This window comes from Rhipicephalus sanguineus, chromosome 6, assembly GCF_013339695.2.
Source record: "Rhipicephalus sanguineus isolate Rsan-2018 chromosome 6, BIME_Rsan_1.4, whole genome shotgun sequence".
Taxonomy (NCBI): domain Eukaryota; kingdom Metazoa; phylum Arthropoda; class Arachnida; order Ixodida; family Ixodidae; genus Rhipicephalus; species Rhipicephalus sanguineus.
Genome location: NC_051181.1, coordinates 161,552,193 through 161,579,782, shown reverse-complemented (window position 1 = coordinate 161,579,782; position 27,590 = coordinate 161,552,193). Strand labels below are relative to the sequence as shown.

At 45.5% G+C, this 27,590-nt stretch overlaps 2 protein-coding genes across 2 annotated transcripts; both read right to left on the bottom strand.

Annotated features, from left to right (window-relative positions):
- Positions 1-526: 526 nt before the first annotated feature.
- Positions 527-16,560, bottom strand: LOC119397675 (nicotinamide phosphoribosyltransferase). The gene is made up of 10 exons (XM_049416654.1): positions 16,531-16,560; positions 15,326-15,439; positions 13,692-13,922; positions 11,288-11,416; positions 10,401-10,559; positions 8,651-8,781; positions 7,302-7,533; positions 4,978-5,238; positions 2,112-2,234; positions 527-691 (listed from the first exon to the last, which is right to left on the bottom strand). The coding sequence occupies exons 1-10, from the start codon at positions 16,558-16,560 to the stop codon at positions 584-586; spliced, it is 1,518 nt and encodes a 505-aa protein (XP_049272611.1). The 3' UTR covers positions 527-583.
- A 2,844-nt stretch (positions 16,561-19,404) lies between these two features.
- Positions 19,405-20,304, bottom strand: LOC119396935 (fibroblast growth factor receptor 3-like). The gene has a single exon (XM_037664321.2). The coding sequence runs from the start codon at positions 20,170-20,172 to the stop codon at positions 19,429-19,431; it is 744 nt and encodes a 247-aa protein (XP_037520249.1). The 5' UTR covers positions 20,173-20,304; the 3' UTR covers positions 19,405-19,428.
- Between the last annotated feature and the right edge of the window lie 7,286 nt (positions 20,305-27,590).

Sequence of the window (27,590 nt, the reverse complement as noted above, 5' to 3'; positions counted from 1 at the left end):
TAGTATCTGACTTAGTCCAAACTGGTTATAAATCGGCAGTATATTTACAGTACATCACTGAAACAATCTTGACAGAGCTTTAGGGCTGGTAATTGTCTTATTTCCTTACGGACAGCATTTTAATGTGCTGCACATGCACCTGATGGTTAGCAGATGTGACGCAAATACTGTTAGAGATTTTTGACATGCCACAGGCACTGTCTAATCTCTGATGTCATAGCAAGGGGCCGCACTGATTCTGGACATTATGGGTCAAGCTTCATCTCTGTTAAATGGAAATGGCTATTTTGTTCCATAATTAATATAAAAAATGTATATTTTTGCCGAGTTTTCATGATGCGTCCATGAGAATGTAAAGCAAGCTTTTGCATGTATACTGCGTAAGGAGAAGTCCAAGTTCAAAACTTGCTGAAAGCAAGGTACAAAAGAGGTTGAACTATTGTAGACTATATTTGACCACAGTGGCACCACATTGTAGAGCATTACCCTCACATGCAGTGCTGCCTGGGAAGACCTTGTTGTGCATACCTCAATTTCAAAGCTGCTGACACTCATAGGATGAGCCATACAATATGTTGTGGCGCTATGTGTTGAGTAAGTGGCCTAAAGGCTCTTGGGAACGTCTTCGGATGTCTTCAAATGTCTGCTCCACAAGGAGGTGGCCATCCTTAAACACGTGAATAAGACAATCCTGAAAGAAAAGGGGCAAGTTCAAGCTTATTTGAATAGCATTGTCACACGTTCAAGAACCATACGAGACAAACATCTTGCTGTACAGGTTTTGGTCAACAATAGAAAACAATAGCACACAAGTGTGAATGAAACATGATGAAGGCAGTGACATTCAGTGGCAACTGAACAGTGAAGCGTACGTTGGGGGGCTAGTTGGTAAGACATAATTGAAAAAATTTATAACTGCACTAAGGACGAGACACCAGGAACGAAGTGGACAGGACTGCGATCGTCCTGTCCACTTCGTTTCTGATGTCTCGTCCTTAGCGCAGTTATAAATTTTTTCAACTGAACAGTATTGTACTTTTGTTAGAAATACACTGAAACCTCATTATAACAAAGTCACATCTGCCACAAAAATAACTTTGTTATATACGAAAATTAGTTATAAACGTTTATTCGTAACACCGTTTATATGACAAGACTATTCTTCATTTACTTCGTTATAACCGATAATTCATTATATCCGTGTTCGTTATATTGAGGTTTTGAGTATACTATAGACCCCCATTAAACAGAACCTGAAGGGACCAAGAAAGTACGTTCCATTTAACAGGAGCTCCATTTACTGATATACGAATAGGGTTGCAGTATTCAGGTATGAAACCAATCATATTAGAAGCAGTTGTTCGATTTAAGCAGCAATTCCATTTAAGTGAGTTCCGTTTACTGAGAGTCTACTGTATTCTAGGCACATAACTTTGTTGTTATGGTTCTGCCGTTTCCATTCTAGGATATTGCTTTGCTGCTTTAATATGCCAATTGCACTTTCTCCAAGTTTCATTTGTAAACTGTTGCTTTGGCTTTGATTTTTATGTTCCAACTAAGGCATATCAAAGAGCAATCTCACGGACAAAATATATGAGTCGAAGTACAGGTAAATAAAAAATATTTTTTTAGTATTTCACCAAGTAATCATTGATAAGATTTTCCTGTTCAACTAAACTCGCACATACAAAAGCATGAAAGGTTAATAATGGCAAAGTAACCAGTGAAAAAAAAAAAGACAACAACATGAATGGAACAAGTCTTATGTGCAAAACTTGTGACCAGTAGAAAGAAATGAAATGTACAAGAGTAGCTGATTCTCTTTTCTTTCTACCTCTGACCAAATAAGGGAGCCCTTTACATACGTATTCGTAAAAAAACTTCTTAATTTTCTACTATTAAACCGACAAAGGGAGTGGCAGTTTTTTTATGTTCAAAGGAATAAGAAACAAACTGTGCTGGTGATTCATACTTTTTTGTGATGATCATATGTGGTAATGCTAGTGGGAAACTATAAAGGGACAAAACAGAGATGCAAAAGTGATCCTGTAACAAAATGCAACGTTTGCTTTTGGCTATATACTTAAATTAGCTGGGCTCATATTTCTCACCTCTTCAGGGTTTCCCTGGCCATGTTCTACTGTGATGTACCCACTGCCAGAATGCTGTAAAGTCAGTCTCCCTTTCTTGGAGCTCAATTTAGTGTCGGTCACTGGGTTCCTGTGTACTTCTTTCTGTTAAAAGGAGAAACATACTTTTTTCAAGCACTCTTAAGCAAACTACCAGAAATGAGGCACTGCCTTAATGTGCACGGATGCTGTTGGGTAGCAAGAGAGCACATTCTTAGATCTAAATTACGGAAGCTCACTTAGGTTTTTCATGTGCTTAATGACATACATCTAGCAGTAAGGAGAGTACAGTAAGATGGCACAGAAAGAACAAAAATTGGCCGCCATCCTGCCCTATGAACATGAATGTCCAGCGAAGTTGTATCAAACACCACGCATGCTGATGGGAGGTATGTTTTACTAGTACTTTAGAGTAATCGGAGTGATAATCACTTTGTGTTTGCTGTGGTAGACCATGATTGGTTCGGCGACCATTTTCAGCAAGGCGAATTTGTTCCTTTCGTCGAGCAATGTATTCACGCTGTTCTTATGGTGTCTTTAATTTCCATGGTCTACCCATGGCAGTCCTAGAATGAAAGAATGAACTGAATGAGTTGCAGATGAGTCTCCCTCTTATATATGAAAGCTGGAAACATGCAGGGAGAAGGGAGGGCCATTTGACATCATTTCACGCCCTCGTATGAAGTGCAAAGCAGCTGTAACCTAACCTTTACTGGGAACGCATGGAAGGGTGTTCCCATTGTTCACAGGCGCCTTATCATCCAGCATGCAGTTTTGCTGCTTGTTTTGTGGTTTTCTTTATTGAAACGAATACTGAGCTCTATGCTGTATGCCTGATTGCAAGGAAAGATATGCCGTTTGCCTGCAATTGTTAAAGAGCTCCTGAACCACCGGGAGGTCGAAATTTAGTTGTTGCGTTGCAGTTGTGCATGAGTCTACAGTGAATGCGTTCTTCGGCTTGTCTGTCCACCTATCCGAATGCCCTTCCTCACCGTCCGAGGTGGGAATTTAAGGAACATGCGCTTCTGCAAGCAGAGGAGCGAGCGAGCACAAGTGTCTGTTGGTAGTTTAGGGACCTGGTGTTTGGTTTCTAGTCCACGGAGATGAAACTGTTTCGGGGTAGAGGTATACAGCCTCACTGTAATAGGAAAAAAAACAGACAGACCTTGCTTGGTGATCAGCAAGCAAGGTCCGTGTCCGTTATGTGTTCTTGTGGTTATTTGTCTCTGTAGTGCATCGTTACTTTTAGGTGGTCAGCAGTACACAAAGGGTATGAACTGTGCAAACTAACAACCACATAGACCAGACATCAGGATAAGTGCAGTTCTGCACACACAGACATGCATACATACACCCACCTCTGATACACACATACACATGCAAAAAGCCCATGTAGGCTGGGGTCCCCCTTTCGAGTAAGGTTGGGCAACCATTTAAACATGGAAAGCATTTAATCACTGGTTGTGTGGTCACTTGCTTGTTTTCTGTATTATTTAATTCATTTACAATACTTCAGCTCTCACTACGAGAGCCAAGCTGGTGGGTAAAATACAAATACAGTCGAAGCTTGTTATAAAGAAGTTTCATCGGGACCATAAATTAATTTGTTGTATTCGATATTCGTTGGGAGAGTAGAGATAAAAATCGGCTCTAAGAAATCGGCAATCTGGCCCGCAAGAAATCCTAAATACAAAATGTATTCCTCTAGCCTTCCAACCCACTATAAATGAGATAATCCTTACCTCTCTCACAGTGGCATTTCAAACTTCGGTTCATGCGATGGCACAACCAGTAAAATGCGCTTTTTTTTTCTTATTTTTTTTTTGCACTGGATGACCAATATTGCCGTGACTTTTTCAAACTATTAGAAAAAAAAATGATGTGGTTGTGAACTGTCTTTCAATATTTATTTTACTTTTCATGTTACCTTTCTAGTTTCGAGCCTCGCGCGAACAATGTATTTCTTCGTTACAGCCGATACCGCGGTGGCTCTCTCATTTTCGGTTTCGTTATAAGAAGAATAAACGCCACTGAAATGAAGCGTGACCAACTGAAGTTCGTATTTAGTTCGCTATAAACAATAATTCGCTATACCAGTGTTTGTTATCACGTGATTCAGCTGTATACATGTAGTGTTTAGGCAAGAAAAAGTGAATACTAAGAAAAAGAATTATCGTGGGTGAATACTCAAACTTGGAATATGAATAGAATATGAAAAAAGGTGGAGGAATGTTCCTGTATGCAACTTTGCCCCCATCACACTGACTTAGGGGCTATGAGGACAGGGCAGTCGCTGTCACTAATTAAATGAAACGTCTCCAATGTTATGAGCATCGAGGAAGAAAAGAAAAACGAACTAGGTGGAGGCCTCACATGACAATCCCAGCCCCCCCCCACCCCCCACCCCCCCCCAAAAAAAAAATCTAAACAGGAGCATGCTGGCAATTTTACCATGAATATTGAGAACGAGGATGGGAGCAGCGTCGGAGGAGCTTGGCTTGTGGACGCTAGGCGTGCTACCTCCGGAGTTTCTTTTTTTTTTTCCCCTCAAATACCCAATAACCCAGTGAAAAAAAAAAATGCTTTATGATGGGAAGTCTACCATGAGCACGAGGAGGTAGTGGCTTCGGAGGAGGTTGGCTTGTGGACGCTGGGTGCACTCCCTCCTAATTGTCTTTTCCTCCATGGTTATGAGTATGCCGTCATATAATTTCTTGTCATGGAGCCGGCGAATGGCGTATGGGAAATTTCGCAGTAAAGCCTGCACTTGATGCAGTGCGAAGGCACGCGTTGGGACTTATATTGTCACATTCACATGCTCAATAAAGCAGGGGCCGCAGAGGATCACCTCTTGGCCGCGGACGATGGCTGCACTGCACTGGAAGGCGAAGCGCTGCGCTGGTCCTCGTGGTTCACGCATGAGTGTGCCGTCGCTGGCCAGAAGCACATTTTGGGCGCTCCAGCGGTTCGCCTTGACATTAGCCAGCACGGCTTCTGCCATCTCCAACGTTACGCCATCGCTGTGCATCAAACGCACGTAGGGCGGCAGCTCGCGAAAGCCGAGCGAGTTCACCGTCGCCGAGTAGTACCTCCCAAGTATCTCCAAGACCTTAGAGGAAAGAACAGGAAGAGTCAAAACATCCTGTTGAGACAGTTGGGAGCAAATTACCTTCGAGAGATGAGAGCATGCATATGAACAACATTGAGTCCATTCAGACGAAGTCTGACGAACGCTTGCTTCTATTGCGTGTTATGTTTGCACACTACTTTCCATCGCGTGTCAGATGATTGCAAAGAAACGCTAATCGTTTATAGTGAAAAGGCAGATTTGTTTCACTGTGCAAGCATTCGTGCGCTTTTTCTCTCGTAAAATTGGTCCCTGTCGGCGGTTCAGCTGCCAGCTCGGTAAAAGATCACGTGCTACGTGACGCCAAAAGGCGGAAAAAGTGTGTTCCACACTCGCCGCCATGGCTGCGATTGGCGTCGACTAACACTCCTAGGTTTAAATGCACATGTATACCCTATAAAGTGGACGGGGGGATGAACGCCGCGGCAGCTCAGTGGTAGAGCATCGGACGCGTTATTCGAAGGTCGCAGGTTCGGTCCCCGCCGGCGGCAAGTTGTCTTTTCGTCCACTTTACTTTCTTCGCATTTATATCCCAATTATTACAAATGATATCTCCTATACTTTCCTTGGCATTATTGTCTGTTAGTTCTCATTAATATTGTGTCTAACGAAGAAAAACGAGCCCTTAAAAACCACCTTCTTCATGTATTAGGTAACGCGTTATGATTCATAGGAATACACGGGGTCTTACGTGCGTTTTGTGACAATGCCCTATTATACCGCAGATAGAAAATAGGGTTGCACTTTTTTCTTTTTTTTTTTTGCTGACCCTAAGGGGGTGGTGCCATCAAATTTATGGCTTGCGCGTTCTTTGCTGCAAACGTTTTTTGTTGCTCTAGGAAGCATGATACACGCTCCAAGATTCATGTATTCTCGCCTAGTCATTTTATATAAGCTTATTTATATGAACCACTTTCGGTTTCTGGGCGCCGAGTTAGACAGTGACGTCACTGTGTAGGAAGGTTGGACACGTGGGCCCACAAAGCTGTGACGCACGCAGAGTTGTATCGTCTGCTCTCGCGCACACGTGCGAGCAACCGCGCGGATGCCTTCAAAACTCGCTAAAATTCTTTAATAGAGAATATTAGCGTGTACGGAATTCCGGTATACGCAGAGATATTTGCGGAGTACTGGGTTACCGGACGATGGTACCGACATCTTGTGACGATTCGTGCAACCACAATTATAGATGCGCCTCTTTGTTTTCGCTAAGTGACCGTGGCGAAAAGGATGAAAATAAGCGGCACGAAAGCCTTTTCATGCCCTAAGTACAGCACAAAAAGCATAAGAACGTCATACTAACAAGCCCAAGTTGGAACATTATTGAAGTACGCAGCAAGTAAACATACCGTTCAGTTGGTGCAACAAGTAACCGTACCATACAGTTGGCGCAGAAAGAAAGCAGGACGGTACAGCTGCCTCTACCCGCCTTGGTAGCTTACCGTGTAAGGGTTGAGGCTACTAGATCTAGCTGGCGTTGAAATGCAAAAACACCTGTGTACTTAGATTTAGGTACGCTTTAAAGAACCCCAGGCGGCTAAAATTAATCCAGAGTTCTGCACCACGACGTGCCTCGTAATTATATCGTGGTTGTAGTACGTGAAAGCCCAGGAGAAAAGCAAAAAAAAAAAAAGAAAGGATTCCAACTGCTGCTACATATAACGTGGCTAAAAGATGCCTAATGTCGGCTTGTATGGGGCAATGTTAGCTAGCGTGGCCAAATGTTTGCTGAATAATGAAGTTTCCAAGTACTGCTTACGCAACTCACAAAATAAAGGTTCTGCTTCAGTTTATTTTTGTACTGCCACGGGTTACTAGTGTGATGGACAGAAATTGAGCCGAAACCGTAGATGACGATTATAAAGGAAAGCTTTCATGCGATGGCACTTTCGTCTCAAAGTATGGGTAGCTAGGAAAGGTCGCACTCAGTGTCTGTCCATTGTCTCGCGAGTTTTAAGTCTGATCATGTCGTGCGTGATAGTTACAACGGCTGCGAAAATCACATCAAGGCGAACAATGTACTGGCTTTAGGCGCTATCCCTTGCCTCGACGATGATCTCTGGAGGGTCGCCGGACTGCAGCCTGACGATGAGCATGCCGCCGTGGAGCTCTGCGCGGGCTTCGACCAGGTGGCGCAGGTCCTGACCCCAGACGTGTTCGCAGCAGTTCGCCGCGTGGTAGGCGTCGCTGGCCACTGAGGCCGGCCCGCTGGGGAACGCGTGCATAACCTGGCGACACGCTGCCGACTCCCCCGCCGGACCCCACGGGGTCATGGTGCTGCGTGTGCAGGCCATGACACTTGTTTCAGTGGAGGCAATTTTTTGGTGACAAATGTGTTTCTCTTCAACGCTAAAAGGAAAGAAGCCACTAGGCAACGAACGTGAAGACATAACGATAGATTTGCCTCGTGTTTTTGTTTTTCGTGCCGCGTAGTTGATTATTGTCGAATACAACTTTAGAAGGCAGCGGCATTTCCTCCTCAAAGGCGGATGAACACAAGCCTGCACCAATAGGCGCGCACTCGGGACTGACGTCATGAGCGGGACGACCGGTGGCTCCGCCTTTGGAGAAAATCGGTGCTTGCATGAGCGGGACTATTTCTTTAGTCGCTGAGGCGATCGGTTGCCGCGCTTCGGTCGTCTGGGCGGGGCCTCTCCTGTCTTCTTAAGTTGTATCCGACAAAGTTTCGCCTTTGCATCCCCTCAACGCATATACTATCCCCATGTAGTCCTGATGCAAGTGACTGCCAAGCAGCTCACAGCACAGCGTAGCCATGCATAGTACAGTATAGCAAGCGGGTGGGAAGGGGAAGTGAGGAGGAAAGAAAGGAAAATGTGAGAGGGTAAAGGATGGCATAGCCTTGTGCAGTATAGTTTAGCAAGGGGATTGGAAAGGGAAGTGAGGGTGAGGAGGAGGTGGGGGGGGGGGGTAAACCATAGCATAGCCATGTACAGTATAGTATTGCAAGGGGTGGGAGAGAGAAGTGAGGGTGAGAAGGAGTTATGCGAGGGTTAGGAGGAGGGAAAGCAAGAGATGGGGCAAAGAAAGATATAAAGGAAGGAAGAAAGAGATGATGAAGAAAGAACTCAGTCTGGTTCGCCAGGTGGTAGCACTTGCTTGTCAGCTGCGCTGTTTACTCAGATTTCACAGGCGTGGAACGGGCTTTAATTTTTTTTTGTATATGTTCTCCGTTTTGACTAAATCAATACAACGAACAATTCTGCAGCGATTTGGAAATCGCGACTTGTAGCTATGTCGTCGCTCACTTGGCATGAAAATAAAGAGATGCCGTCAAAGAGCAATGACTTAAAAATAGCAATGAAAGAAAGATAAACAACAATTTTGTTCTAAGAGCGGTTTTTGCGTGTGATGTCTCCGTTTTGCAGTTGCTCACCTGTGCTCTGTGGAAGGATAAGAGTACCCCGCCATTGGGAAGCCGTAGTATTGGCTGACGAGGCGAATCCCGGCTATGTTGTCGCTGCTCAGGAAGTTCACCAAGTGTGCCGCGCCTCCAATGGCAGCCGACTGTGTTGTTCAATTGGGACAAGAAAAGATATGTTGAGAGATGTCTAAGTGTTTTAGCATGCACGTTTTCTGGGAAAATAGCAAAATTTATAACACTGCAACGCTATGACAATTTTAGTGTTTCCTCACAATACGCAGAAGTAGGAAATTTAGCATTTCACTGAGCTGTACGAAGGGTGGTCTACGAGCCGAAACGTCAGAAAAATATGCTGTGCTAAAACATATGGTACTCATACGATGTGGATGAATTGTTCAGTGCCTGTGATTCCGCGCTAAATTGTTCAGTGCCTGTGACGTTGTGCTGACGAGCACGAGGTTGTATGTTTGATTCGAGGCGGCAGCATTTTGACAAAAATAGAATGCGAAGGTGCCCGTTGTGGCAATATAAATGTAATCCAGATTATCCAAACTAATCCGAAGCCTTCCGATATGGTGTTTCCTTGTCCGTGCCATGTTTTGATATGCTAAATAAATAAATAAATAAATAAATAAATAAATAAATAAATAAATAAATAAATAAATAAATAAATAAAGTCACACTTTCGCCGCAACGGCGAGGCAATGAATGCGATAGCAACAAATTGGAATGTAACGCGAAGAACGGAAAGCAGCTCGAAATTGCCAGCGCGTCGCTGGAGCCCAAAGGACGCACGAAAAGAACGCACACAGGACGAGCGCGAACTAATGCGTCACAGCTCGACACTTGAAGCGCAGTGCTCAAACATAAAGCAGGATGCACTAAACGAACGAACAGGTACACACAGGACGAACGCGAACTAAATGTCGCAGTTGCTATTTATTTCTGTTTGAACAGCGCGCTCCTTTCGCAAACGCGGCCGCTGCAGCGAGCGAAGTGATCTTCGTACGCTCTGTGACTTCAGCGCGGACAACGCGGGGAAAGTACAAGACATACAACCCCCCGCCCGCCCCCCTTCTTTCCTTGAGATAAACGCACGAAGGCGACCACGCCCTGTAGGGCAAAGAGCATCGGCGTTCGCAGGAGCGGGGCGACGACCTTTAAAGACCAGCGCGCACATCGCGCCATCTCGCTGGTGAGTAAGAAAGCACGCTGAAGTAAAGGGTGTATATAAAGAGCAGACAGCGGGAGGGCAAGGTTCTCCCTGCGCAAATATTAGAAGAAGCGAGCGAGCTGGCCGACGACTTTTAAATGCGCCCGTTGCGCTCCTCGCCATCTCGCTGGTAATGAGGAAACGCTTATAAGCGCCTGCCGGTCTCTGAGTCCGGCTAGCGGTAAAGGGTGTGTATATAACGCTCGCCGTTAGCTACCTGGAGGATGTGCGTTTTGTGGCGTAGTGGTTAGCGCCACGCGCTGCGGAGCGAGAGGTCCCTTGTTCGATTCAGCGCTTCGGAAGCATTTTTCTGAATTATTTTTCTTTGGGGCTTTTATATATATATATATATATATATATATATATATATATACATACTTATACATATACGGTGCATGACGGCGGCGGCGACGGAGACGGACAAAAACCAGCCGAGACTGTCCATATAAATGCTATCGCAATAATAAATAAAAAATAAAGTTCAGTGCAGTGTTTGTAATGACTTAGCGATGCGACCATCAAACGTTTTGAAAAGGTCGTCAGACTTACTTCGGCAGAAGAAGCACCGCCGCAGCCGAAATCATGGAGCTGGTACGGTATAGAAGCTGTGGAGCCGCATGTTTCGTGTAGGTACCTCGCCAGTAGCTCCTTGTAGTGCCATGCGTGAGTCGCCACCGTAGTCGGGTACCATGTCTGCATCAGTAGGGTCTGCGCCGAGGGAAGCATCTTCGCGTATTTTTCTCCAGATGTGACCCTTGCTGTGTCTGTTATGTGGGCATGTTTTAGCTTGAGAAACTAACGTGATAATAACTGACGGCCCTGAAAACTTCCGAGAATAACACCCGAAGAACGACGGAATTCACCTCGGTGAATTATGACATACAAGTTGTGAAAGGGCCAGTCATGTGTAGTTTCGTGTGCTTCACGTTTGTTTTTATTTCGAGGCAGTATTTATTTTTCTTGAGAAGCTGTGCCATAATTGCAGGCCAGCATGTGCTGCTCATACGAGCTTACACACATACACACCACTGGCTTAGCCAGAGTGTTTCAAACCCCCTCCCCGCCCGCAATTTTTCAATTTTGCATGTGTATATTGTTATGCGTATATTTTCATGTATATGTGCACATTGCATGTGCATGTGCATATACACGCACACATACAAACACGCACAAACATACGTAAATTTTGGCTTAAGCCCCCCGCTCCTCCGAGAAAAACTTCTGGCTACGCCCCTGATACACACGTACGAAAGCACACACACGCACACACGGAACTTTCGCGTTGCATTTTTCTCTGTATACGGAGGAATGTACGTTGTAAGGTATTAAGTGAATCTGTGGCGCTGCGTGACTGGGCCTTGCGAGTGACAGGCAGGGAGGGCATGTGCACTACAGATGCGAACGAGTATCAGAAGAAAGCGTGAAGCGAGGCTCACCTGAAACCAACCGGTGAGCCACGGTACTGCAGTGTCCGTGTTCTCTACAGTAAAGAGGACGTTGCGTGTGGGGATCAGGCTGCCTTCAAGCACTGCCCTGATCGAGAGGGGCAGATGGCCATCGTGTTGCTACTGTCACAAGAACAACATCAGGATAATACGCATTGTTACCAAGAGGAAACACATTTGGAAAGAATGCAGGTTGCCCCGGCAACCATAAGAATTAAGCAGATCGTTCATGAGGGAATGTAGCATTGGCTTACTTCAAATTGAAACAAAATGGCAAGTTAGGCTAGTCGGTGCGTGTTCATTTACTGAAAGGGCGGCACCGTGTGCGTTCCCTCTCTGTCTTGTTTAAGTCCTTTTGTGTGCCGTTTTTCTTCAGAAAAAAAAAGGACTTTTCATGAGCGTCCGTACTTGTCTTATGTATTTTGTGAATTGCATACTGCGTAATAATAAAGTTTTAATGAATATACTACTGAACATAATGGAAGAAATCTACAGCGGATCGACAGCCACTATAGTCCTCCATAAAGAAAGCGACAGAATCCCAATAAAGAAGGGCGTACGGCAGGGAGACACGATCTCTCCAATGCTAATTACCGCGTGTCTACAGGAGGTTTTCGGGGCCCTAGATTGGGAAGAATTAAGGATAAGAGTTAATGGAGAGTATCTCAGTAACCTGCGATTCATTGATGACATTGAATTGATGAGTAACGAGGGAGACGAATTACAGCTCATGATTACTGAACTGTATACGGAAAGTAGAAGAGTAGGTCTGAAAGTTAATATGCATAAAACTAAAGTAATGTGGAACAATCTTGCCACAGAACGGCGCTTTGCGATAGGTGGCGAGACACTGGAAGTTGTAAAGGAGTACGTCTACTTAGGACAGGTAGTAACCGCGAGGTCGAACCATGAGAGTGAAATAACTAGAAGAATAAGGATGGGATGGGGCTCATTCGGCAAGCATTATCAAATCATGAATGGTAATATACCACTATCCCTCAAGAGGAAGGTATATAACAGCTGCATCTTACCGGTACTTACCTACGGAGCATAAACCTGGAGACTTACAAAGAGGGTTCAACTTAAATTGAGGACGACGCAGCGAGCGATGGAAAGGAAAATGATATGTGTAACCTTAAGAGACAGGAAGAGAGCAGAGTGGGTCAGGAAACAAACGGGGGTTAAGGACATCATAGTTGAAATCAAGAAGAAGAAATGGATATGGGCCGGGCACGTAGCACGTCGGCAGGATAACCGGTGGTCATTAAGGGTGACTGACTGGATTCCAAGAGATGGCAAACGCGTGAGGGGGAGACAGAAAATTAGGTGGGTAGATGAGATAAAGAAGTTTGTAGGTATAACGTGGCAGCAGAGAGCACAGGACCGGGTTGATATTGGCGGAACATGAGCCTTTGCGCTGCAGTGGACGTAGACAGGCTGATGATGATGATGATAATGAATAGACTGCACAGGAAATCTGTTAATATAAAGAATTCCACAACGTCATAGAAGGGAACGAGCAGGTTTCAAAAATTTTGGTTATTTCGGCATTTATTGCGTGAGCATGCCCTCCGTTCTTGCTTTGTAATATTTTTAAGAAGTAATTAAATATAAGTATAATCTAAAAATATTATTGCTGTCAATCGAAGGTAGAGCTGTTATAGATTTTGTAAATTTATCATGTATGCGATGTGATATATAAAAACAACTACTATGTAATTGCTTCCCTGTATAGATTTACAGGAAAATCATTTAAAAGAAGCAAGGAACAAAGAAAAATTTGTTGTCTCAGCATAGCAAAACAATTGCGATGATCCATCCATATGCTGCACCTTACCGTCATTGCTGAATAAGTTTAGTGAAGACGAACTTAAGATTACTTACTATGCTAGTACCCTTATTAAACTGTCCTGCCAACAGAAGAGTAACATACATTTGTTTTGTGCTTCGGCTACATTTCATGCTTGACGTATTGTACAAAATATTAAATTTGCATTCCATAAGGTTTTGCAAAATTAGCACTAGTATGTATATTACATGTGCGCGTTTTCTTACGTGCATGTACTCATGTGTAAAACCATTTCTATTGTATGCTTTATGTACCGCATGCAGTTCAGTATTTCTGCTCCTGCTGAATTATTATGGAGAACAAACCTCTGACAGGTCGTGTTAGCACTTTTTTTTACTTGTCCCGTCCTACCGAAGTAATAAGATTGAACGTAAGTTAATTGAAGACAAGCAGAAGACAAGTAATGCCTACAATATTGTCGGTATTGGGCTTTCGCCAAGCTGCCGTATTGTTACTTTATTCGTTCATGCTATCAGTCAGTGTGAGACTGTTACCGGACCATATTTTAACTTCAGTCTACAAAACGAAGGATACCTCGACGGATACCTCGACGATATGCATCCATCCGGACTCGTTGAAGAGCTCCTGATTGAAGTGCATCCTGAAGAATTCCTTAGCATCATTTATCTTCTTCACGGTGATTACCGGCCCGACCATCCACTTCTTCAGTATGTACTGGAGCCCGAAGAACAGCGTCTTGTCGTACTTGCTGCCTATACTCTCAAAATACGAGTAGATAAATGTGGTTTCTTCGGGATACTGCAAGTAGTGACAGACCTGGGGACAGAGGAGATTGTGTCAACGCCATTCGTCTTCAATACGCGTTGTCAAGGAAACAGCACACAGCTCACGCTGGGCTACGTGCGTGCGAAGTGAGAAGGGTCTACAAGTAAACGACGTTCTTTCTGTCAACCTCCCCATTTATGAAGGAGGGGGGTGAGGGTGAGGAAGCGCGAAAACAAGCCTGAGTTGAATTAATGAAAGAGAACAAGTGTTATGCAGGTTTACATAAAATGCGTACATGCATAGCTACATTGCGATGAACTAAACTTATTAGCTTTACGAAGTTGTAGGACTGTGCGAGCATGTATATTTGTTCGATTTTAGTCTTGGCCTGACGACTATACAGTAGATATACATTATGCCTTAAACGTATATTTACATTTCAGCAAGACTCGGGGACACGTCCTCATTATTTTTTTACGGTAAAGAATCTGTGGGCCACTTCATTGCAGTATATCAGTCCACACATCTCAATAGCCATTTCTTCAAATACTTAGCTCCATGCCTGTAAGTCTTTCGTACATTAGTTTGTTGTTCTTCTTACTACAAAAACACGTTCTTTCAGCAATGAGAAAATTCTAGAAGAAACGTCTTGTCTCATATATTTAACGAAGTGATGACCGCGCTCGAATTATTTCGTGAAGTCGGGATTTCCTTAAAATCGAAAAAGGAATTTTTCGGTCCTTCTAAAACTTAAATTGTAACGTAGCGACACTGAAGAGATACCGCGGCATTGTCTTTTTCGGCTACCCGCACTTGCGTTTCTGAAAAGTTGGCGAGGGCGGCTCGAGGCTGGCCCAAACATAAGGGACACTATGTCCGGGCGATGCAGGCCAGACGGTCACTTGAGGCTATATGTATGACAGGCTACCGATATGCGATGACGCGGAGAACGAATGCAGTGATTGTGCGAGCAAGTCGAGCGAGAAAGATGCGAGATAGTGCTCTGTCGCACAAAGCATGGAATAACTAAAGCAGCCACCGCCACCTCTATAGCACCATGTGTAAAGTACTCAAGAACGATATATCGACTGCCGAGTCCGTTGTTCCGTGCATTGGTACGGCGTGCAGGCTCTTCAAAATAAAGCTAGTGCCTTAACTATAGGGCGCCTGGGCGTTTTAACGCGATAGCGTTAGAGCGCACGCTCGAAGAAAAACCTGTATAGGTCAAAATTAGAAGGAAATCACCGCTTTTTGACTTAGTTATTCCAGGAAGAACTTCCCTAAATAGTGTTTGGTGGCCAAATTAGTTCATTAATTCGGGCGGATGACAACACTGAATTATATAGGGTGTTTTCCGGGGAATGGAAATTTCTTCTTTAGATTGGGAACTTTGTAAAATCGTGTTGCATTTGATCGGGCTTTAATTGTATATACTTTATGTAAATAGTACTCACCCTTGAGGAATCTGTGAGCAGAATGACGTTGTCTGAATCACAGGCTACTTCGTCCCACTTTGAAAGTCCGAAGTCACTGCCAATGGTGAGGACGTCAGCCCCAGATCCTGCGCGCTGTGTGCAGTGATTGTCGCTTAAGAGGCAACTAAGTCGAGCGCATCTGTCGACATGCAAAGTGGGCTTCAGAACTTGTCTGACCACGGCGTGAAACGCCGTTTACCGGGCACTATACACACACACACAAACACACACACACACACACACACACATATATATATATATATATATATATATATATATATATATATATATATATATATATATATATATATATATATATATATATATATATATGGTGGCAACTATAGCGCAAAGCTGAAATATTATACACTCTTCGAGATACACCAATAATATGTTAACAAGAATTGAATTAAAAATAAACCTACCAGAACACGCTACTTTCACATAAGGTTGGATTTAGTGAACCAGGTATTTCACGTAACTGTTGAATGAAACTTTGGAAATGGATCGATACCCGTCATTCATTCGACGTGGCAGCAAAGCAGGTAGGGTGTCGCACTGCTGAGGACGCGGGTTTCATATCTGGCCACGGCGGTCGCATTTCGATTGGAGCGATATGTAAGCACACCCGTGTACTTGTATTTAAGTGCACGTTAAAGAACTCCAGGTGGTCAAAATTAATCTGGAGGTCCTCACTGCGGCGCGCCTCACGATCATGTGGTTTTGGCACGTAAAATCACACAATTATATCGGAACACTCTTTAGACAAGTCTCTCTTAGAGTTCCTTGCCGTCTTGAACGACACCAACTGTTTTTAAAGTGCAAATAGTGCGCTTTAAATAGTGCATGAAAAGGGTGGGTATACAAACACGAACACATGGGAAGATAACAAGACAACACAAATGTCGACTATCGACTGAAAGAACGCTCTGTGGCGTTGAAACACGCATGCGCTTTCACTACATTTGATATGTCTAGCCTCGACCATTAGACGCTCACGCTGTTTCGTGGTGAATACTTACCAATTAGCACAATTTTCTGTTGCTCGAAGCATAAACTTTCTAATGCGTGAATAAATGTCACGCGTGACCTTCGTATCGTTGTACAGAGTAAAGAAGCCATTTGCAGCTAGTTCGTATTGCATCATGTTTCATGATGTGAAATCTCTTCATTTTGCTCCTTACAAGGAACTTGCGGATGACCACATGACCCATCCATCAGATGCTACTACGATTTGGCTGATTGCATAAGCATTGGTTGACAAGCAATCCATCAAGCACAAGGATTCGCTGCCTTTTGTCTTAGGCAGATATCGCCCTTCGTCACGCAGGTGAGGCACGCAGGTCATTTATTCTGGCCTAGGGTTCCTCGATGCTGGCGCCGTTTCCTGTCGTGAGGATGGTGACAACCCCTGACCGCGCCGTCGCCATATTGTGTCAGACCGGTGAATGCGGACACGCGCGCGCGCGCGCGTTTTGCCGTCTCGTTGTGTGTTGCCAGTTTCGCGCGTCCGTAGACACAATATGGCGGTGCTGCCCGACGTGTCACCACCCTGTACGACAGTCTGTCTTCAGGTGGACGTCTTAGTTGTTCCGTTGACGAGAGAAGGGTTAGGTAGTGGGAGGGAGTATAAACTTAACAAAGAAGGTGTGAGGTACATCGGCTGACAATGGGACGAACTTGGTTGGCTGTGGTAACGAACAACCCGCTACGGTGGCCTAGTGGTTATGGTGCTCGACGATTGACCCGAAGGTCGCGGAATCGAATCCCCGCCGCGATGGAGGCGAAATGCTAGAGGCGCGTGTACTTAGATTTAGGTTCACGTTAAATAACACCAAATGGTCAAAATTTTCGGAACCCTCCACGACGGCGTCCTTCATAATCATATCGTAGTTTTGGGACGTATGAAACCCCAACGATTATTGTTGTTATTGGTAACGAACAAGCGAGAGCAGTTGGTTATAAACAGAACAAGCAGGATGGAACCTGTCGAACTCTCTCGCGACCGTTCGTGACAAGCCCAAGTGCTGAACGCAGTTCATCGCTCGTGTACCTAATTACACTCACCGTTATCGCGCTATCACCGTCTTCTTTCGTTGGCTGTGCTTGCGCGATAGCGGGGGCTTCCCGCCTAAACGCGCTCCCGCAGCCCATATCCGCTTCCGGGCTGCACTTCCTTAGGCACGCGGCGAATGAGTGGACTGGCCGTTCCTCCTGTAGCAGCGGCGCAGTAGATCGAACGTGGTTCGATACCTGCGCGCGGCCAACACCGATCATGGCTCGACGGTCGAAGGGACCGCCGTGTTGTTGCGACCTTGCGATGGACGCACCGCCACGTCTCCAAGGCTGCGTCGCTTGCGTTGCAGTCTACCTCAATTCCATTCTTTCATTTCGACCTCGCCCCACGGGACTTGGGCGCATGTAGCACGTTCTTTATTGGTCGATTTGCCATTGATTATCCCTATATTGTGATCACAAGGTTGCTATAGGTTGCTGTACATTCTTACTCATAAATGCTCTTGCTATTTTGTTTGTGTGGCTGTGTATTTGCTGAAATGAATAATTTGCTGCTTTCTCCGTTGAGAAGTTTTAGTTCTATCGCCTCAATTTTGCCATATTCTAAATGCCGTGCAATTAGAGAATTCGTGAAACGATTCGTGAAACGTTTTTTAGTGTTATATACAAAGCTGTTTTGTTGATTGATTAGTACAGGGGTCTCAAACTCACCTCAGCCAGGGGGCCGCACTCACGCAATTTAGTGCCGAAAGGGCCGGGATAGGGAAGAAGGTAAAAACGGGGGGGATAGTTTGTACAAATTGTCAGCAGACGTTACCGTTCCAAAGAAAACATTTCTCTTATCTCATATACGGGTCATTTCTGAAAGAGATTTGGTGCCATTCCAACAACATGTCAATACCGATCGCCGAAATGACTAAAATCTGGACGCCGATTCTGAAATACAGTTTTTATTTCACTGCTATATTTCAGCACATGATGACCACACGAGGTGCCTCACGAAAACAATGTTTCAGACCAGTAATGCCTGTGTACTTCATGAACATACTTATTGAGAAAAAAAAAAATGCGTGGGCCGCGGGCCGCGTGTTTGAGACCCCTGTATTAGCAGAACTCTAATGTGTGCTTCTTGTTTTGACGAAGTCATTACTATACATATGCCTGTAGTTGTTCCAATAATTTGTTTGTTTGTTTTACTGTGCTAGGAGGGATGCGATGGTTTCAATAGAAGTTTGCACCGCTATTCTCATTCGTATCAGATTAAAAAGACGTGCTATACTTAATGCACTTCACTTTGAGATACGCATTTATTGAATGGCTCACTCTTTTATTGAGCATGCATCGATGGCTTTTTGTCCATTTTTATTATGGGTACGCTCAAACGTAAGAAAGCTTACCTTTTGACGATCCTTTCATCCAATTTGTTGCCATTATTCGCAGTTTGGCGCGTAGCCGAGAGTAACGCCGGTGCCATACGGCCATTTTCAAATGCGATCGAGCCTTATCCGTATAGAACTTCTCAGGCGCTCTTGGCTCATTGCAACAGTTTGTGCAGTCTAACCAGTCGCAACAAGTTGGATCCTAATAAGGCTCGATAGAGATCGAAAGTGCACCATGTTACGCTGCTGTAGCAATGTTCCGTTAACAAGCCACCGTAGTGACAAATAAAGGGTAATCGAATAGCTACCATTTGTTACTGTAGGAGACGAGCCGCATAAGGCGAATAATAGAACAACGAAGTTGGCCGTAATATATTGTAATATATTAACAGCGCCGAGCGGTATTCGTTACGGTGAACTGAAATTCACTTGATCTTCTATAAATACTTACCTAGAGCAGCAGTGGCCTTTCGATGCCTGATCAAATTTTGTCTCTCGCTTGAAGTATATACGTGATAGTTCAACAGTTATTTCCTGAGAGAGAGAGAACAGGACTATAGGTACGAGAGCGCGCACAGATTTATTTATTCTATAACAAGATACTATGCTTTATCGTAATTCATTTATTTTAATGTTCGTTTTTATTTTTGAAGAACAAATTGAATGAGGAGAGAGCATCTTGCCAACTCACAATCCCGGGAAAGGCTTCGGCACGACGAGGACTTCTATCGTCTTGTGTGAGGCCCCCGATGGCGAGCTGGCCAGTATAGAGTAGAAACCGGAGTCGGCGAGCGTGACATTATGCAGCGTCAACGTGTGAGGATCCGTGACATCGGCGAGAGCCGCGTCCTTGACCAACTTGGCGTACGGCGCTCCGTTTCGGTCGAAGTAGCTCCCGTTGATGTGGTAGTGCTTGATCCAACGCACGAATGCCGTCAGGTGGCTGTAGACGTCGCACGTGATGCTCAGGCTTTCGCCTTCCGCTACGGTGACGTTGGAGAACGGGCACACTATTCTCGGCGTCGGTATGAACCGCTCGTGAACTTCGACCGTGTACGTCCACTGTACGGAGCCGAGTCGGTTGGACACGACGCACGTGTATTCGCCGCTGTCGTTGCGGACGAGGTTCGTCAGCATCAGCGTGTATCGCTGTCCATTCTCTCGGTTGGAGGTGGCGAACGTCAGCGGCTGGCCGTTCTTGAACCACGTGACCCGGGGCTCCGGCACGCCCGTCGCTCGGCAGTTGAGTCTCACGCTGCCGCCCGTCGGCTGCACTTTGATGGCGTTCTCCATCTTGGCAGGGTTCACGAACCGAGGTGGCGACTCGTGCTGGTCTTCGTAGAACGACTCGATCAGGTTGTTTTCTGCGCCGATAGCGAAGCCGCTTGCGATTATCAGAACGACGTACTTCATCTGATATGGTCCCACCATTGTGCTCCGTTGGCACAAATCACTAAAAACGATGTGTGGTAAAAATCCCAGACGTGAAATTTGGGTGTGCCGCACACGCGATGCAACAAAGGCTGACGTTTTATACAGGCTTTGGCAGCCTTACGAAGCGCCTGGTTCGACACTCTGGTAAAACAGGATGTATGACAGCCCCTGTGGCCACGACTGTCGCTTTAGCGAGTTGCGTCGACACTTGACGCCTATCAGCGGAGTGACGAAATTCTGCCAAGGTCGAGATTTAAGGAGCCGTGATATCTGGAGGCCGACCGCGTACGTCAGTGAACTCTTGCACAGGAAGCAACAAATACGATCTCGTTATTTCGCTTCCGGAATTGCGGTCAATGGCGACGAACCTTAAAGAACTGCGTCCTCTACAGCATCCTCTACAGGCCCCAGCACACAAACCCTGTTTACGAATTTCTCATCGCAAGCTTCCATCTTACCCTGACTCCTGTGCTTTTTTTTTTGCATCCTCTATAACTTTCTAGACCTTACTACGTTTCACTGGCAGCTGCACAAAGTGTAAGCTGGCACGGTATTGGATTTTATCCCATCAGCCAGGATCCTTGTAATACTGTTTACTTATATGATGAGAAAGTATTTGCAGGATCAAAATGACCACTATCAAACCGGACTCATAAGCGCTATGTTTTGCGTTCGTAAGGAGTTACCTGGCTACTTGCATTTATTAATGCTGAGACGTGCGTTACCTTGGCGCGTCACAAAAAGAAAAGAAGCAAGAAATGTTGTCAAGCCTGCCCCTGTTCTATTCCTGGAGATTCACACCAAGATTGCATGTCATGGATACGGATTGTTGTATGGCTCTAGGCACTGTTACTAATTGCCTGATCTTTTAGGGATGCGAACTGGGGAGAATTCATGACTTATCACCAATACGGGAAGTTTGCCGAATGCTTTCAGAATTATAGGAATGGTGTGGTTGAGAGAGAGAGAGAGAAAATAAGGATGAAAGAACGGCAGGGAGGTTAACCAGGGCTGAGCCCGGTAGGCTACTGCATCTTTCTCAGCAGCATACGAATTATAGCACTGCTGACAAGGCTGACAATTTGTCTGTCTTCATCCGTCAGTTTATGAGACATCGATGAAGTGTCCCTTACTGTCGAAGTCTGATGTCGCTCATCAGGTGCATAAAGGCTTGTATTACTTGCAGTGGAAAAAATTATGTTGGGTATTGATTTTTGATATGTTAATTATGTAGTAAACAAATAAGCTAAACTGCACGTGTATAGCGGTAGTTCAGGTAGTTATGCATATAACAGCTCTGTCATATGCATTCAATGCTGCAGCTTTATACAGCCCTCTTTCTCGGATTTCTACGGTACAGCCTTCCTGCGCTGTCCAACACGTGCAAGACTAACATCCGTGCACTACAGAGCGTGCAAGCCCAAGCACTTCGCACATGTCTTGGCTTTCCAAGATGCTCATCGACAGTTGCAACTATCGCTATCGCACAAGAACAGCCGGTCACAACTCATATCATCGTTGAGACGCTGAGAGCGTACATTCGGCATTTGTGACGGCTACCGTCACATCATTTAGCGTGTTTGCCAGTGCGGAGGCCCCATGCTTCGTTCTGCGGTATTGTGACGAAACACTACGACATATTACCGCCTGGCTTCAAACCTGCGACGCGCCTGGAATCTGCGTTGTGGAGTCTCCATCAACCTGACGTGTGCTTATCGGTTCCTGGAATCGTTAAGAAGGCACGCATGTCGCCGCTAGCCCTGAAGCAGTTGTCTTTGCGTCTGTTGGAAGAAACCTACTTTGACCGCAAGCATGTTTACACCGATGGCTCCATTAATTCCAACAGTTCTACCGGAGCGGTGGTTGTTCCATCTGATAACGTACTGTTACATTTCAAGTTTTCTCACATCACGACGTCGACAGCCGCAGATCTCGCAGCGCTTTAAGGTGCAGTCAGGTACATCCTTCAGCAGCCACCTAGTCGATGGGCCATCTTTTGCGACTCCAGGTCAGCCTTACAAACACTACGGTTTGCTTTACGGCACGGATTACACGAACAATCCGTGTACGAGATAAGGCACGACTACCACCAAGAACTCGAGGAAGGACATGATATTATATTTCAGTGGTTGCCGAGTCATTGCGGAATTGTCGGCAATGATCGCGCGGATGAAGTTGCACGATCGGCTCATGACCAAGACCTGCGGACACCCATACCACTCTTGAGAACGGACGCCGCGTCGCGACTACAATCACTTGCACGCCATATCACTCTTCTACCACGGCCGCTGGATAAAAAGTCCAGCGGCCGTGCTTCTATTATGGAATACGCAGGGTTTTTCCAACGCGCGCCTGTATTCGATTGACCCAAATTTGCAACTTCGTTGGCCATCCGAGCTCTCAAGACGCGATGCAACTTTACTGTGCCGCATGTGGTTGGGCGTGGCATTTACGAACGCGTATTCGTGTCTCATTGGAATGACCAGCAGTGCGGCATGCAACATTTGCGCCTGCGAGGAGACGCTTGAACACATTCTATGCCACTGCCCATCATACCAGGCTCAACGACGTAGTATGGAAGTCAAGCTCCGTCACCTGGACTCAAGACCACTGACAGAAAAGAAGATCTTGGGACCTTGGCCTACGGTCTCGCATATGCGCAAGGCCACGAAAGCCCTCTTGTGCTTCTTAAGGACCACCGGACTTCACGAGCGCCTGTGAACTAACAGCGCGAGTTCGTGTTGTGCAGTTTCATGCTGTTCATCCATCTCTTTCTTACTCTTCTTCTTTCTTCTCTACCCTTTCCTTTCTATTATCCCCCCTTCTTCATGAGTGCTTGAGCGGTACGTACAAGGAGAGAATACTAGGGAACGGGAAAGGCAACGACGGCTGCGAGAAGACACCGAAGCGATGGAAGCCCTACGCGAACGATGAAGTGCGCGTAGATCTATGGGAGGTGCGAAAGCTCGGTTTCAGCGGCAGTTTCTGTCTCTGGAGTTTGGACATCCGTGTCGTGTCTGTGGCTGTCTGCGCTAAGAAGCAACCTTGAAACAACATAGCATCACCTAGCTAATGCCTAGCAGAAACCTAGAAGCAACCTAGAAACAACCTAGCATCACCTAGCTAATGCCTAGCAAAAACCTAGAAGCAACCTAGAAGCAACCTATAGCATCACCTATAGCTAAAGCATAGCGACGACCTAGAAGCAACCAGATTAGACTTCAGAATCGTCCGGCTTCGCTGTTTCAAGCCTTGCGCAACTTAGTGCAAGCTTCGCCATTTTTTGTATAATGAATACGAGCATAGATTCGCAGCCCTAGTATGAAGCTTAGCCGCAACTATGATTGTTACTTTTATAGCTTGCCTAAACTGCAAAACATCAGTTGGGATGCTGTCAAGACGGTAACGACCGTAAGCAATGACCATTGCTAAATCTAAATAGCAACGCAATAGGAGATCACTCTTTGGTTAATATTGGTATTACCGGCAATTACTGATGATAACGAGTGTCATAAACACAGTCGGCATATGCTGCTGACAAATAATTGTAACTTCAGGAAACATATTCTTGTCACAAATTCATTTTATTATCCAGTGGTTTGAGCATGGGAGGATCACGTAAAAGGAAAGCTCAAATTTTGATTTCATGAGTGGGCACAACAGTAAGCCAGGTACTTCTATTTGTAGACCCAAATATATTTGTGGCTGTGCACACGTATTGTCCACTGTCGGATGGTCGAGTATTGTTTATAAGCATATATATGGCGTCACCTCGGCGGATACTCAGGTTTTCTTTGGGGACCGCTATGGGAACACTCGAGGAGGCATCACCTTTGACAGGACATTGTTTCATCCAAGTGAGATATGGTGTCAAATCGCTGCTGGCTTTACACTTGAGCGTTACATTGTCGCCTTCACAAACAGTCTGATTTCCCGTAATTTCTGTGATGACCGGGGGAGTCCTCTCGCGCTGAATCACGAACACAGTAAAATTTCTTTGTATCCAACCTTCGTTGTTTGAAACATTGCAGCTGTACACGCCACTGTCATTCTTCTGAACATTTCTGAGGCGCAAAACAAATGGACTCGCTCTGCGTTTTTTACGATTGGGCAACGTACCGTTAATCGTCCACTGGACGCTTAGTTGAGGGCATCCAGTTGCTTTGCAGTTAAGAGACACGTTTTCTCCTGAGACAAATGCAAGGAATGTAGCTTTCTCCTTCGTAAACGCAGGCATCGAACAGTTTTTCTCGTCTGAAACTTTTCCGACATGGTCACTAGATTCAGAGATGACAAGAGCAAGACTTGCGAGAGGCAAAAGCAGGCATTGCCGAATGTTCATATTACTTCGATTTAATCTGCTGAGCTCACAAGGCCAAAACCGAACAGCACTATGAAATGTGGTCGTTTAAATGTCTGAAAACATCGGCCTTCAGCATGCGAAGTTTGTAATTCGCAGACATTATCGTATACAATGTGCGTAGGGTTTTTATTTTATTTGTATATTTAGCATTATCTGCACTACAAAAGGCTATGTTCGCACATGTTCTCTAAAGCCACTTGGCGGCTTGAAAAGTTCATTCGCGATGAGTCCCTGAATGAGCACACAATGTTTCTGAAAAAACAAAGTTGAGGGAAGTATACATGTTCTTATTGAAAACAACACAAGTTGCGAAATTGGCAGGATTTATAACAAATTCATAGCGGCATGGTTCCTTTGTTGTCACTTAGCGCTCATGCGGCCCTACACGCAATTCGCCAGCTTTCTGTGCTATCTGCTCTGCGTGGCGGGCCATACGAACAGCTCGTGTTCGAAATTCGATGTCTTCTCCATACTTCACATGAGAAAGGGCACCACGTGACATTTCAGTGGCTGCCAAGTTACTGCGGCGTCATAGGGAACGAACGCGCCGATAATGCCACTCGGGCAGCTCACGACATTTGCGGGCGTTACCGCCTAGCTCGCCAAACCCTCCCGCCTTTACTACGTCGGTCCTCACGCAGGCGCGAGGTTCTATGGCGTAGACTCCAAACCCGCACTTTTCTTTCCCCTGCCTTACGCCACAAAATTTCCCCCGGGATGTACCCTAATTCGCACTGCAAGTTTTGTTCTGTCAGGCGAGCGGACCTTAACCACATTATGTGGCAATGCAAAAGTCACTCCCCTCCCCAGAGCCTTCGTAAACAATTAAGTAGTCAGGAGCTGTGGGAGGCTGCCATGCGCAGCTACAACCCCGCACTTCAGGAGGCTATCCTGAGGTGAGCTCAGGTGGCAGAGGAGGCCTACCGCGAGTAGGATCCCTCACCTTCATCTCGCAGCCCCTTTCCCTTAAGATGGGATAAATAAAGTTATTTCTCTCTCTCTCTCTCTCGAAAGCGCACAGGAAGATACCATACCACTTTCAATATCTGACGCTGCCAGCAGTCTTCCAGAGCTTGCACAGGAGATCACGCTTGCTCTATGGTGCCCACCAAGCAGCCAAACCAACCGGACCAATCGTCAACGCCACCTATCCTCTTTGATGCGTCTCTGTATGCCAACTGGACTCCGCCGAAAAGAGGCCACACTGCTATATCGCTTATGGCTAGGGGTGGCGTTTACGAAATCCTACTACTTTCTCATTGGAATGGCCGACAACGCTCTTTGCGATGCCTGTCGTTGCGAGGAGACGCTACACCACATCCTGCGCGACTGCCCCGTATATAATCTTCAGAGACAGTCACTGGCGTCCGTTCTAGCGCACCTTGACAATAGACAAATGTCTGTTGAAACTATTCTTGCATGTCGTCGACAGAAGACATCGCAGCTGAAGGCGACGAAGGCACTTCTGAGGTTTTTAAGAGAAACGGACTTGGACAAACGGCTGTGACCGTAATGTCGCGTACCACGCAAAAGTGACTGACTGTGTGTGTGCTATGCTATGTACTGTCTTTCTCTCCCTCTTTCCTCTCCATCTTTAAATCTCATGCGCCCGGTTTCCATGTGTAGGGTAGCAAACCGGTTTTCCTAAAGTGGTTAACCTCCCTGCCTTTCCTTTTCTACTATTTCTTCTCTCTCTTCGTGCGTTAGAACTAAGATGGTGCAACCACTTGGGTGCTATTACGTTATTGTAAAATGGTTGAACAAAACAAAATAAATAAACAACAGTAATTTCTTCCGTAATTATGAACAGAGACGCCTGTGCATGATTAGAGCAATACGATAAGTAGTAAGCCTTGCACTGTTTCTTCTGGTATGGGGGTGAGTAAACATTCAATGCCTTGTGAGATTATACTTTCGAGAAGAAAACTTCAAGGTCCATCCTGTAGTCTACGTCCTTTGTTTGAGAGAATTGAGAAGATGGTCCACAAGAAAGGTAACTTGTATAGTGGGACGAGAATTACCAATGTCTAGCCGGAGTTGACTGCTCTGCGCCTGAAGAGGAGAGGTGATACCTCGCGCTATCTCACCATCCTATGCTATATGTGGCGTTGAACTTGGCGCATGTGACTTGTGCGAAGTGATCGTGAGAGGAGCAGGCATGTACTTCGTCGTCTTTATTTGAGGCTGGCGTGCTGTCTGCTGCCCGGTGATTGACATGCTGTACTAGCTGCTGCAAACTTCTGGGTACTTCACCAATTCTCCTTAGTAATATATGAACCACGTGTTCGCTCGATGACGACGACCACATGAACAACACGATCTTTTTACAGCGAAGCTGTATACGGCCATGGCATGTCCGCCGGCAAAGACGTATGTACCACATAACTAGGGCACCACTACTAACCACTGGTCCACTAAGAATGAAGGGAGCACAAGGGCGGCGAACACCAATTAAGAGGATGCACAAAACGCCACTCGCATGAGGCAAGCCAGACAAGATGACGCGTGCCGCAGCGAAAAGACGCGTACTGCTCAAATGGAAAACTTTAAGAGAGCAGACGCTAAATTCAAAGGGGACATTGAGGACAGACATTTCGGGTTTAGTTGCAGGGTGTGTGATTGGCTACGGATCGAAATTCCGTGCCACCTCCGCGTCGTGTGCTAAGCAGCTTCGCTGGTCACCCACTCTCACAGAGTGGAATGGCTCCTCAATTTTTCTGCGTTTCTCTTCATAAACTCGCAGAAACCTTTGGTACTGCAGGCACCAGCATAGGAGCTGATGCAGACAACGCAAGGGTGGAAAAAGAAGGATAAACAGCAATAGAGATAACTGCTGAAGGAGTGAACCCATAGAAGCTGTGGCTGTAATAATTTGGTTGTCAGGAGCGGTACAAATCTTGTTCTTGTTCTTGTTCTTGTTCACCTGCAACTTTGGCTCACACCCACTGTGGGGGATTGGCCAAGACTTGAGTGGTTTTATAAATGTTATAATTCTTTAGAGGGGAGGTTACAAAATAGAAAAATTATAAATTTGATAGGAAATTTTGACACT